The 14,049-nt window shown below is 35.3% G+C and overlaps 1 protein-coding gene across 1 annotated transcript in view; it reads left to right on the top strand.

Annotated features, from left to right (window-relative positions):
- The window catches only part of LOC122802426 (guanylate cyclase soluble subunit beta-2-like), an 866,018-nt gene that overhangs the window by 262,424 nt on the left and 589,545 nt on the right, over window positions 1–14,049 (top strand). The window contains exon 7 of the mRNA XM_044072045.1: window positions 10,881–11,077. Within this exon, the coding sequence (XP_043927980.1) occupies window positions 10,881–11,077 (197 nt within the window). The remainder of the gene's footprint in view (window positions 1–10,880; window positions 11,078–14,049) is intronic.

Raw genomic sequence — 14,049 nt, forward strand, 5'->3', positions numbered from 1 at the left:
TCCTCTTTCTTTCTTTTCTGATATGTTGTTTTACTCTTCAGTTTTTTTTCCTACATGCATTCAACACACCCTGACTGGCCATCATCAACAACCCCCTTTTTTAACATTTTCTTTATGGGGTCAGGGTGACACATCAGCTGTCACCATCTCCCTTGATCAATAAAGAGATGCATATATACATCAACTGTTTGTATATATTATTTCCTAGAAGTTCTGTGGAAAGCAGTATCCTAAAAATCTATGTAGCAGATAAAAATCATACTCATTCAGATATGTGGGTTTGTTTGTTTGTTTGCTGCCTTAGGCCATCCTGACAGTGGTATGTGTAGATATCAGCTGTAGTATGTTTTTTTCTAACTGAAATTTGATTCTGCGAGGAGAGGGACCAGAGCTATAAATTAACAAATCATCTGCTTTTAATACAATATGTTGGTGCAGATAGTATCTTATTAATAAAGATAGTAAATGCAGGATGGCATAAGTTAAAACCTTGGGATATGCCTTTTAAGATGAAAGCAGTGGGGAAACACTTTGGATCAGTTCTGACACTGAAGCATCTGTCAGACATAAAGCTTATTTAACAAGCATTGTGAATTCTGACTAATACTAATGCCAGTGAGTGTGTTGAATTGGACAAAGTGACAAGTAAGTCTAAAGCCTTTATGAAGTTAATTAAAATTGAGTGACTCAGCTTTCCTTTGTCTGTAGCCAGTAGAATGTTATCTGTGAGTGTGTAGTGGGTTGTTATTGTGCTTATGCCTGACCAAAAGCAATGTTATTGCTTTGAAAGAATAGATCATTGTGGTATGTAGTCTGCTTATTTAAGGTGAACTCATTTTCCAAGATGGGGAGGCCTAAAAATCTTGGATGAGACTGGCTTCAGGATTTTAGGAAGTGGGTAACACTAACCTTTTCCATAACTCAGGCATGATATTGTTGCAGAAGGTAAATGATTTGTTGATTAAACATGCTTATAAACCAAGTTAGTAGGCCATCATCACCAAGGTTACCACTGCAGGGTCTGCTGATGATGTGTTCACAAAACTGGTTAAATATTGCGAGCAATAAACTGTCTATATTTAAAGAATTAAAAATTAAAGTTCAGTAACATAGAAGTGTTTGATATAGAACATAAAATTAGAAATGATAATGTTTGTGCCTAAGGACATTATTGAGTAACAGGGAAAAATAACCTTTGTATTTTATCAGTTAATTGTGTGAATCAATTGCAAATATCAGAGAGCAAATTAATCAGAAATAAGGAAACATATAAATAAAAATAATGGACAAGAAAGAAATAGTGCATATTCTGAATCAAAACATAATCTTCTCTCCCCTTAACTATTTTGCTTGACCCTCTTATAACAGCATTTCGTTATATTTTTCTTTTCTGCTCAGTCCATAATACAAAGGTTACCTTTTAGGTCTAGAAAAATGTTTAAGTTCTTATTCCAATTTTCGAAGAGTATTCTCTTCTTAAACACAGAGGCAGGTGCATTTAAGCCATTTAGGGAAAAAACAGTGCAGATGAGTAAAGTATAAAGTAATACAAATTCTTGGCTCAGTCAGAATTTGTCTATAATTCTCATTAAGAAATCAACTTCTTTTAAAGATCTTGGTTCAAGTTGAGTTTGGTCATCTGTAATTCTAATCATAAAAAGAATCTTATTTCTATCTTGTATGAACATATTTAAATAACCAGCAACAGTGAAATGTATTGGCAACTTTGGCACAACAATGATATGACAAATTCTAGATGTTCAGAAACATTCTGAGAATCTAAATAGTAAAAAGAAGATCTCTAGCACATATTTTGAGCTGACTAAATTAGGTTACATGGTGCAGAGATCTTTTTCATTAATCATTTATTACATTCATTCAATCACCTTGATCTAAAATAATTTGCTAATTTGAATTACTTCAGAAATTATAGGTTGATAATTTGGTGTATTAGTTAACATCACTTTTTAAAGAAGTATAATTTAGATTTACTCCTCAATAAAACACTTACTTGCAGATATGTTTTTCTTAGTAAGTATATACCTGGCATTTCCGTATTATAAAAGCAAGTTAAAATAATTTTCATCTTCACCTCGGATCATTCAGTTTTCTATTTGTTTTTAAGAAATTATCTGGAAGATTATCATATATAATATATAGGTTCATAGGTGTGTACTAGGCTAATGACCCTGGAGCATTTACAAGCATAGCCCATGGGATTACCCTGGCATCGTGCCAGCTGACCTTAGTTCCCAGTGCCCCTGTCAAGTAGAGCCACTGGAGTGATCCCCAGGGTGAATTTTCTATTTCCCATCCGCTCATCAAGATTTCTCTTGAAGAAGGCCAGTCAGGTGCTCTGTTTGACATTTATGGGAAGCCTATTCCATAGCATGGGCAGTCTCCGGGTTATGAATCTGTCCCTTCAGCATGTTCTGTTGATTGTGGTAATGAGGTTGAGGTCTCTGGAGCATGTGGTGCAGAGGGATTGGGATTTTTTTAAATGTAGCATTTCTAACAGAGCTGGGTCAGCCATGGCTTTTTAAGTCAAGCAGAGATTGCAACTAAGTAGGCGATATGAGACAGAGAATAGTTGGAGTTTTTTGAGTCTGTCCATATAGGACAAGTGTTTAAAGGCTAGGATCCACTTTGTGAGGTACTTTTGCGGCCTCTCCAGTAATTGCTAGTTGTCTAGTGAGGTACATGCCAAATAACATGATAGATGCCTAAATTCCATTTGGCTAGTGATTCATAAAAAAGATATTGCAAGTGCAATTATTCTGCTGTAAGTTGATAACTAATGACTAGAGCTTTCAGCTTAGAGATGTATAACCTTGGAGGTGGTACAGTGGCACAGTTTTGTGTGTGTGTGTGTGTGTGTGTGTGTGTGTGTGTGTGTGTGTATGTGTTCTAAAGTGAGCTGGCATGCTGCTCAGGTGGAGCTTGTATGCTATATACTGACTGAGCAGCAGGAAAGGTTCCAGCTACTCCCCCATTCTACATTTGTTTAGTCAAAGAATGAGTGAATGAATGACTGAATGAATATATAACCTTGCCTTTTGATTGTATCTTCTAAACAACAATAGCGCTGATCATGACTTAACAAAAACAATGACCTCATACTCTACACCATTATTAAAAATTTGCCATGAAAAAAGCTAGATTATACCCAAGTCTGTGTGTATCTCTACAGGTCTGGAAAACTGAATACACATTATTAGAGTCCTGAAGAATGGTTTACTGATCTACTCTTGGGAACCTGATGTCAGAGAAACTTGGATAACAAATTCTTTAATGAGATATCATAAACAATAATTATTACATACTGTAAAATAAAAGCAAACTTTAATAATGCAAGTATGTGGATAATGTTGATTCTGTCAGTAAGTGAAACACGAAGAATTTCTAAGTGTTTTGATGTATAAGGTATTTTAATCTTATAATTTTCTCAGTTAAAAAATGCATTTTGTATAGGAGAGACTAAATATTATACCCCTAAACGTTAATGAGTTTACTATTTGAAATTGAAGCTGTAAATTATTTTGAGCAGTTTTGATTTGTTAAGGTTAGCATGATATCCCAAAATCATTCTTATCCAATGAATATAATTTTGTATAGACTTAAATGAATTAACAGAAAATGATTGTTTGCATACAACATGTATTATAGAATTTGAGACTTTAAACTAAAAAAAAAAAACATTTTTGTCATTATTATTTCCATTAAGGGTCTTGAGCAAGAGTGAACAAAAAGAAAACTGAATATATTGAACCATTAACTGATAAATGTGTACTTATGTATAGAATCATTACAGCCTAGGTATCTCTGTATTGCTTGGTCATATTTGTTTTAAGAATCCCAAAAGCATTCTACATACAGGGTATTAAGAGATTTCATTTTAAAGTTTATATTATATGTGATCTCTATTTAGTGCTGCTAAAAATATTCAATACTACTTGTATACTATTTATATGTATTCTACTACTGTTTATATTTCTGTAAATATCTCAAAAGTCAAGTGACGCTCACAGAACTACTGTACCTCACCTCATATGAAAGCTCACAGCTGTATGAAGAAAATGTTGCTGGCAGTATGTGTGTTGCTTGAATGGTTACTAAGATATCATAAGCTATTTATTCAATATAATGAACATTAATATTTACTGTGTTTATTTTGACTTATAAAATGTAGTTTAACATCTGGAATAAAATGAATACAACCTTGGCAAAGAATATTTTGTGTTGAATAGTTTGCCCTTTACAGTTTTCAAGTAACAATTAGGGTTCTAGATTTATGAACATTTGTTTGAACTGTGAGGCAATAACTTTATTTTTTCAAGGCACAGGCCATACTCATCGGAGGTTAGAGTACAAACTCAGAAGAGATTAGTTGTAATGAGTTCATAAATGGATATTGCTATTTAGCTATATAATTCTTATTAATTGATATCATAAAATTTTATCCATTTTTATACAAGTTTATAATCTACACTCAACAGGCAAATATGTGAAAAGCTGTCAGCTTCGTCTCTAAACAAGAGTGTTTTCATTATCAATGCTATCTTACTTAATGTTTAGTAGGTGGGTAGCTTCCAAACTGCAATTGCACAATAAATAATGAAATATAATATGAGCAGTATGATTTGAGACAAAAGGATTATACATTTATACAATCCCATCAGTTCTTGGTTCTGTATTATTAGATATAGAATTTATAATGCTGCTACTGTCTGTGTGTTAGAAGGGTCCAATGAGTCCAGAAATGAGTTCTTTAATTCAGAGAATAAATCATCTAACTGACTAGTATAATTTAGATTTGGGTTATTATAAATATCTAAACAATAATTGAAGAACGGTTTTATATTTCTTTAGGCTCTGACATTGTATTAGCTTGATTATCCTGAACTGAGTTTATTTACTTCTTTTTTTTCCTTTAACTAATTTACTGAACCAAAAAGGAGCTGTTCTTGCCAGCGTTATATAATATAGTTCATTTACTTAATAGTTTCATTTATTACATCATCTATAATATCATATTAATAATTTTAATTTGAAGTAAATTCATTGATTTACATTTTATTGCATTACTATGAATTCATTTACTGTAGCTATGTAAAGCCATTTTCACAACTTATTTTGTGTCTTTCTCCTTTGTGCAAAACTGTAATCCAAGCCAGATGGCTAAAAAGAAGAAACCAGCAGAACCTTTAAAGATTTATTTCGTTAGCGCTTTCATTCACAAAATATGTGAACTTCTTCAGACAAAGAATACTTGTTTCATTAAAATTTAAATAAAACTAGTACAATGACATCACATCCTTTCCTCTGAGCCTACATAAATTTTAAAGGTATGTATACAAATTTATAAATCTGCACAAAGCTATGTATAAAAAACAGCCACAAACAACTATAACAAACAAACCCTTCAAAGGGAGTCTACATTAAAATGTATATGAAGAACAGAAAATGTGCCTGCATATATATGCAAGAAAAATACACTCTATATGTATGTACATAAAACTAATTATTTATGTACAAAAAGAATCATATAAATCACCTGTTGAGTGATTTTAATTTTAAAATACATTTTAAATTACTGTGATCATTCAAACCAGGGTGAACACAAGCATTGAGTTTCAACTGCCACAGACACTCCCTTTTCTCTAACTTCAATGACCAAGGGCCACCCCTTACATCCTTATTTACTTGTTCAATGTATATTTCTATATTTCAAGTGGTGGAATGTATACATGTGGGAGATGCACAAGTTGTAAATTTATTGACAACAACAATAGGTTTAACATCAGTAACACTAAATACACCATCCATGGGAAATATAATTGTGACACCACTGGTGTTGTTTACTTGGCTAGGCACCAATTATGTTGTGGTTTCTACATAGGAAAAAACTGAGAGACACCTGAGGCGATGAAATAGCAAAGTAAAATTTAAACAATGCGCTGGCCAGGTACACTGTCGCAAACCCAGGGCACACCTTTTTATTCTTGGTCATTGAACAAGTAAAGAAGGATGTAAGGGGTGGCCCTTGGTCATTGAAGTTAGAGGAAAGGGAGTGTTTTGTTTTTTTGTGAATGAAAGCGCTAACAAAATAAATCTTTAAATGTTCTGCTGGTTTCTTCTTTTTTAGCCATCTGGCTTGGATTACACTTTTGTAGTTTGTTGTGCTTCTTAGTTTTTTCTGGTTCTTTCTCCTTTATCAAATTATTTTACTAGTGAATGCATTTGACCAACTATATATGATTTTATCCATCAATTTCACTGTTGCTTCAATAGTTTAATGGCCAGAGTAGCTGGATTGATGATTTGGAGGGTCAGGGTTCAAGTCCTTTTTAAGAAACATCTTTCTTTAAAGTTAATATAGGGTATGATTCTCACAAAGGGTGTGAGAGGTCCCATGTTAAAATCTTGGAAAATCACAGCATTTATGGTTTGTTGCTGTATGGATATGGTTCTTACTTAGGATGCAAGAGTTCAAGGGTCTATATTGAATTATTGTCAGCTTAGGTTGTTGAATGCTTAAACATCGACACCTAAGCATCAAAAGCTGACAATAGCAAATGGCCACATAATCAAATTCTTTCCTTGGGAAAGAATTTGCATGGCCGTTATCGGGGATTTGCCCTTTTCCCAATGTAGAGCAATCTCGGAGTTGGTATATTTAGTTAGGGGGGGTTGGGGGCACAGCCCCCCACATTGGGGGTGTTGGGGGCAAAGCCCCCCACTATGTTTGGGTGTGTTTGTTTATTTTGTTTATGGACAGCCACACAAATCCTTTCCCGAGGAAAGAATTTGATTATTCGCTATTGTCAGATTTCGACGCTTTGGTGTCAATGTTTTAGGATTTGACAACCTAAGCTGTTGATCATATGATATAGACACAGAGTTCAAGGATTCAAATGCAGTAAATACTGACTTTCTTTTAGTCTGGCAGTTAGTTAGCATAGAGGATTAAGGCTATGAGCTACTAATGACCTGCTTGCTCTAGTTTAGGAGTTGATTGCCTTGGCCTTCACTGGCCTACTGTGTGACTCTGAAGAAGTTACTTAAAGCAAACAGTTCTTCAGGAAATTGAGTAGGCTACTCAGTGGTCTCTTGAACCAGATTCCTAGTAATACCTACCAACAAGAATTGGGAGAGGGGGGATTCATTCTGTTTCTTGCTGAAAACATTTGGTGTTGAATCATGCAGATTAATTTAGGTTACTTAACCCATTTTAAATTAATTTTTGATTCACTTAGACTAAAATAAATCTTAACTATAAAGCTGTAAAAAATCAAGATATATTCATTGTGTGTAAAATGGTAGAGATGTAATTTATTTAACCATCTGATGAAAAAATATGAAAAAAAAATATCAAAAAGGATCACATCACATTCTGATATCATTGCAGGCATGCCTCATTTTCTTCCACCTAAGCCTAAATAAATCCTAGAGTGTAAATTTGTCATCAGTCTTTACATTTTCTAGAGTTCAAACATCTGAATGACTTAAGTCATTTGATTTATCTAACTGAAAATCAGGCAATGAAGTCTCCTCAGACAAGAATAGGATACTATCACTGATCACCAATGGCATGAGCAATGTCATTTAATAATTTTGGGAGTCATTAAAGAGGGTATAAAATCAGTCAGTAATAAAGACTTCTGTATTAATTACTTTATTATATAATAAAATCTAAAATGTAACTACATTAAAAGAGGTTAGATAGGGGCCAGGTTTAGATTAATTATAGAGCCTAGGAAATGCTTGGTGATTTTTGCTGTTTGGGAAATGGAAGCTGCTACAACAGCACATACACAAGCAATTTCCCAGTGGAAGTTCTCTGTGGGAACGCAAAAGAAAATCAAGTTAATCAATCATGTTCTACTTCTATATTCTTCTACTCAATAATTAATAAATACATTTAAACTCCTTGGTCTCCTACATTTGGTGAGGTACTTAATATTATAGTTGAAAAGTATTAAGGGTATATCTGAAACTGAAAATGTTTAGAGCTTGCAAAGTTCTTAGAAAAGTAAGAAAAAAGGATCCCTCCTGCTAAACGTGTGTGTGTGTATGTGTGTATGTGTGTGTATGTGTGTGTGTGTGTGTGTGTGTGCGTGTGTGTGTGTGTGTGTGTGTGTGTGTGTGTGTGTGTGTGTGTGTGTGTGTGTGTGTGTGTGTGTGTGTGTGTGTGTATGTGTATATATATATATATATATATATATATATATATATATATATATATAGGTCTACTTCAAAACATCTAAAACCCATAACATCTAATTTCATAACATTGAGACCAGAACATCTAAAACATCTAAAACCCATAATATCGAATTTCATAACATTGAAAATGTGCATCAGAACATCAGACACTACAAATCACAAGAAAATAAACATCCCCTCTACATATAATGACCACACCCCCTGTAAATTAAATATATCAACTCCAAGATCGCACTACAGTGGGAAAAAGTTAATTTCCTGACCCCACTGTATCAAGCCCCTCTGCAGAAACGTAGTAAAATTGTATTTGGTAGTTTGGTGTCATTATATGTGGTAGGGATGTTATTTTCATGTAATTTGTAGTGTTAGAGGTTATAAAATTCGATGTTATCAGTTTTAGATGTTATGGATTTTAGATGTTTTGAAGGGGACCTATATATATATATATATATATATATATATATATATATATATATATATATATATATTTTATTTATTTTTATTTATTTTACATTTGTTGACCAAGCTAGTCTAACTGGATATATGTCCATTTCAGTAGAGGCCCGGGGAGAAAAGCTCCAAGGAAAAAACTTACAATTTAATAGAGAATAACATCAAAACAGTTTTATACAGCAATGATTGTGCCATAAAAGCAGTATAATTTTAGCATATGTTAGCTAAAGAAATTCTTAAAAGAATATGAAAAATAGAAGAAATAAAAGTTTTTTTTTTTTTTTTCAATTCTAACCTACTCTTAAGTTGGTTAAAGTATACTGCATTTACATTTACAGTTTACATTTGTTGACTGGGCTAGTCTAACTGGATGCAAGTCCATTTCCAGTAGAGGCCCGGGGAGAACAGTTCCATGTATTTGTACAGAGTAAATAGATGCTAAAAGAATAGAAGTTGTACAGTGTTTTCAAAGAAATCAAAGAAAATATAAGATAATACAAACGTTTTAACTAATACTGTATAATAGTAATCCAGTTCTTTAAGGTACAGAGATAACTTTTACTTATATACATATATACATAAAATTTGTGTACTATAGGATATATTGTTAATTTGTAATAGGTAGTAGATGAAGGAAGGGTGAGAAGAGTAAGTGGGGGGGGCAGAATTAGTCAGGGTTAGTACAGGAGCATAGCCAGTGATTATTGAGATATGGTTTTAGTTGTTTTTTAAAAAGAAAAAAGAGAAGTCTGAGCTGTGATATCGGAAGGAAGTTGATTCCATAGTTTTCCTACAGAGTTGGAGAATAAGGAGTCACCTGCTGAGTTGTTGGATTTAGTAGTATTAATCAGCAGTTTGTTTGAGGAACGTAGATTTTTGAGATTGTTATAAGGTGTGATGAGGCTAGAGAGTATAGGAGTGTTGCTAGGTTGATACAGGGTCTTATGAGCTATCGTGAGCTGGTGAAATTGAAGCTGGTTAAGGAATTCTAGCCAGTTTAATTGTTTAAGATTAAGGCAGTGATGTGTTCTGAAAAGAGAGCCTGTAGCAAATCTAGCAATATTATTATAGGAAGTTGTTAGTTTCTTTAGGTTGTTTTTTGAGATATTAGTATAAATGGGAGTGGCGTAGAGCAGAGTGGATAAAAGGTGAGTTCTAGCTATAGCAGACCTAGCTACTGGAGTAAGAAAGGGTTTGATTCTGTAAAGGGATCTCAGTTTCTTATTAATTAATTTTATTGTAGTGTTTATGTGTATATCAAAGTTTAGATTGTTGTCAATTGTTATTCCTAGCAGTTTAGTGGTAGGGTCAGGTGAGATAAGGGTACCATTATTAGAAGTGAGGTTGAAATGTAAAGAGATGGACTTTTTGGTTGGGCTGAAAAGTAGCAATTTAGTTTTTATGGGTCTACTTGAGATTACTGAAATCTCAGTAGACCATCATTTAAAACACTGAGCCAAAAAGCTCAACGTTTCACGAGTGAAACTTCAGAATGCCGACTTCCGAATACTCGAGAGTCCAAGCTGAGTGGAAGGGGAAATCTGCTCCTGTGGATGTTATACTGTGGTCTTGGAGTTGGTATCTATAAGTAGCAGGGAGTTTGAGGGGCGGAACCCCCATGGTGGGGGTCTGGGGGGTAGCCCCGCTGCAAAAAGGTGAAATCTAAAGGTTTGTACGTAAGTTTTTTTTATTTAAAGTGTATTTTATATATGAATGGTAAGGGTTTTAGATTGGTTTAGATGGTGGGTGGGGTGTGGGTGTGGGGAAGTAAGCATTTTAATTTGGAATGTTGTGTTTTTTTTATATATATATGTTGTTTGTGTGTTTATATGTTGTAAGGAGGTTTTTTAGGATTTTGTAGTGTCGGGATTGTGTGTGTCGGGTATGAGAGGTTTTGGTTTTGTGTAGTGTCGATGTTGTGGGCTCGGTGTCTTAAATGCCGGTCAACTGGGATTTCGGTAATTTCAAGTAGACCTATATATATATATATATATATATATATATATATATATATGTATACACACAAACACACACACACACACACACACACACACACACACACACACACACACACACACACACACACACACACGCAAACACACCTACATACATATACATACATGTTTGTCTTATACATGAAAGCTGTACAAAAGGAGTTGTACTTTGATGGATTATACAGAGTCTGCTTTATTTTGTTGTAGGCATTATAGAAGCTGTTGCAAAAGACTTTTTCCACAGTGAAGTAATTATGGAAATTCTTAATCAGTCTGAGGAAGATGGAAGAACAGGCAAGAAGGAGCATGTGGTATTCCTTGTGACCCAGAAGCCAGTGACACAAATCAGAAGAGGAAAATCAGGCAAAGAGTTGCTCAAAAATAACATTACAGAAGACAGAGAGGTACCATGAACATTTATCGTTATTGCTGGATAAATCACATATATTTGTCATAACTTTCAGTATGTCAGTTTTTTTGATTTTCAAAATAACTTCTTGATTGTTACAACCTTGCACGGTAGCTGGCTGTTCATTTTTTCTGAGCAATCCTCTCCTTAAGGCAAAATGTTTATGGTAAATTTACTAGATGAGGAACTGGAATGCCTGCAAAACTAGATGACTTCTAGTTACATGAAGCACAGCACAACCAACATGGCCACTACAGATGTTTGTGTCTCTGAGAAGCTCAGATTGTCCAGCATTAGTTCTCACAGTCGTTTGTGGTAGAGATAAGATGGAATTCATGGATAACAGTAAAAATATTAATATTTATTGTTCCCTCTCCCCTTACTTCATACTTTCTGGTCCTTACCCAAGTGCCCCCATCTATGGCCAGGTGGCCTGCTAGCCTCTCTTATCATCCCCTGGACTAAGACAGATTTTACCAGGCAGGGCCAGCATGGACCCTAAGGGTGATCCTGAGGGGCGGGAGGTCTCCCCAGTGACTGCTTCTGTGAGGGGGAAGTTTTTTTTTTATATTATGACCTACTCTCTAGTCCTCCCCTTCTCCCCTACCTCCATCCAGGACTTATCTGAGGGCTACTTCACTCTTCGTGGACTATGCCACTCCTCATGGAGTGCTGAGATGAACCTCCCTTTCCACTGGGATAGGCACATGCATTTCTCTCTACCAGCTCCTTAGATAGCCAAGTCACTAATTGAACCCGGCTTGTCTGGTTCATACCCAGGGCTTTATCCCCTATATGCAATGGCACTGGCCATGCTGAGGATTTTGATGACAAACTACAATTTCAGAACCAGATGTCATTAATTGTCAGCTCATCTTGTTTCCACTAAAAGAACATATCCAACTTCAGAGACCTTATCCCTTCACAGAATATTTCTGTTTTTCTGCACATTTTGTTGTGTTCTCACCTAGACTACTGTGACTCATTTCAGCTAAGGCTTCATTATTCACTGATCACAGATGGTGCAGAGTTGTGCTGTCCATTTACTTAACAGATACTTTTTGCTGATTTTGTTATTACTTTAGTCCTGTGGAGGTTACACTGGATAACTCTTCAATCTCATATCACCTTTTAAGTTCTCATGACTGTATATCTAGTATTGCTTGACCGGTTCCTTGTAATCTTAAAAAAACTCCTAATTTATGCAGAAATTTTAGGTTCTCATCCTTGAGTTTGCTGAAGGTTTCCAGGAGGTATATCTGAAGATATATGGTGTTTTTTCCTTCTTTTGTCATGTCTTGCTCTGGGAACTCCTTCCCCCACCAATGTGAGATGAGTAGCTTCAAGAGGTCACTGAGAACATATCTTTTCATTAGCTAACATTTTAATGCTTTTATCTGTTATTTATATGTACACTGTATTCTGGTATAACTGTGTACTCCTTTACTGATTTTGTTATAATGGTGTTTACACGTGAATAAACTTGAACCTGAAATTAATGAGATGCATCCTAGAGAACTGGGACTCTCTGTTGCATAATGAATGACCCAGGCCCAAGCCTGGCAGACTCTTCAGCCATGCTTCTTGAATATGCAGTAGCCTTTCAGGTTGTGTGTTACAGACCATTGTCTTCCTCTATGCAGTTTTTAGAATTAAAATTGTTTTGATGAGTTCTAGACGGTGGCAATATTATATTATATACTTTCTTTGAAATTGTTGCAGAATTCGTGTGTAAGAAAGATCTGCACTTGAGAAAACAGTGATAAATCTGAGTTCTTTAAACATTGTTTCTCTGAGATAATCCCTGGGATTCAGAAACACTGCAATCACAATTGATGCTACCTCTCCTCTGTTTACTGTGCATGCATAACGAGCCCTGATTTTCATCAAGAATAAACTTGTCCAGGCAAGTGTGTACAATGAGCAGCTCAATAAATATTCTGGTTGTGGCAACAGCAGGGATAGCAGAATGACCATGAAGGAACATGATGTGGTTTCAGGGAATTAGAGCAGCAGTAATGCTCATCCGTCGAGCATGAGCATTGATGCTGCTCAGTGCAAATTTGTGTGAAAAGTTGTTGCCAGACAAAGAAGCTATGTGGCAGCCTGACAGGGTTATGACCCATGTGTGCTGATGTATTTTTATGCAGTGATACATCCAAGTACGGAAGGGAGTTAAGATGAATTTGGGGGGGGGGGAGTTAAAGTAGGTAGTAGGGTCACACACACACACAGACATATAACATAGACAGGACTATGAAGAGTGGTGATGACACAATCAGGAATGTGTAACACAATAGAGAAGGTGGCATCAGGCACACAGAGGAAAGACAGTGGTGCTGTGTGTGTCAGGGGTGGGGGTGACTGGTGATACCACTTCCAGTGATGTTTCTTGAGGGATGTAGTAGCCAATGGTGAGGCTGTGACTGACCTGGATGGCCTGGATGCTACTGCATGCAAATGTGAAATATGTGAACAGAAAGGAATATTAAATGATGCATATATGGGTGGAGAAGAGAAAAGTACAAATCCATTGACCAAATATAGGTACAGCATCATTAGAATCTGCTTACTCTTCTGCAAAGGTCAGGACACAACCATCCTACCTTCATAATGATCTGCCTATATGCAACCCCAAGGGGGCTTGAACCCATAACTTGTATTGCTCAAGGCATTTTATTTACAGACTCAGCTACAGCAGCAGTCAGATAAAACACTTTCAGAGAAACACATTAAATGTGTGCCCCATGCTTACAGAATGAAAGAATAAAAGATCCAATAATGATGCTTCAGAATACCACCTTTGGAATCTAATGCATTATCCATAGACATAGTTGGCTGTGTAATAGTTTGACAACAAAAGTGTACAAAATGTGGTGGTCATACCCAAATTCATTTGTGTCATCTGCTGTGCAATGATGTTCAGCTCATGTACATGGCCAGTGCTGGGCAAGACCAATATAAGTA

The sequence above is a fragment of the Protopterus annectens genome, chromosome 5.part0 (genome assembly GCF_019279795.1).
Source record: "Protopterus annectens isolate FY-2018-M chromosome 5.part0, PAN1.0, whole genome shotgun sequence".
Classification (NCBI taxonomy): Eukaryota; Metazoa; Chordata; order Ceratodontiformes; family Protopteridae; genus Protopterus; species Protopterus annectens.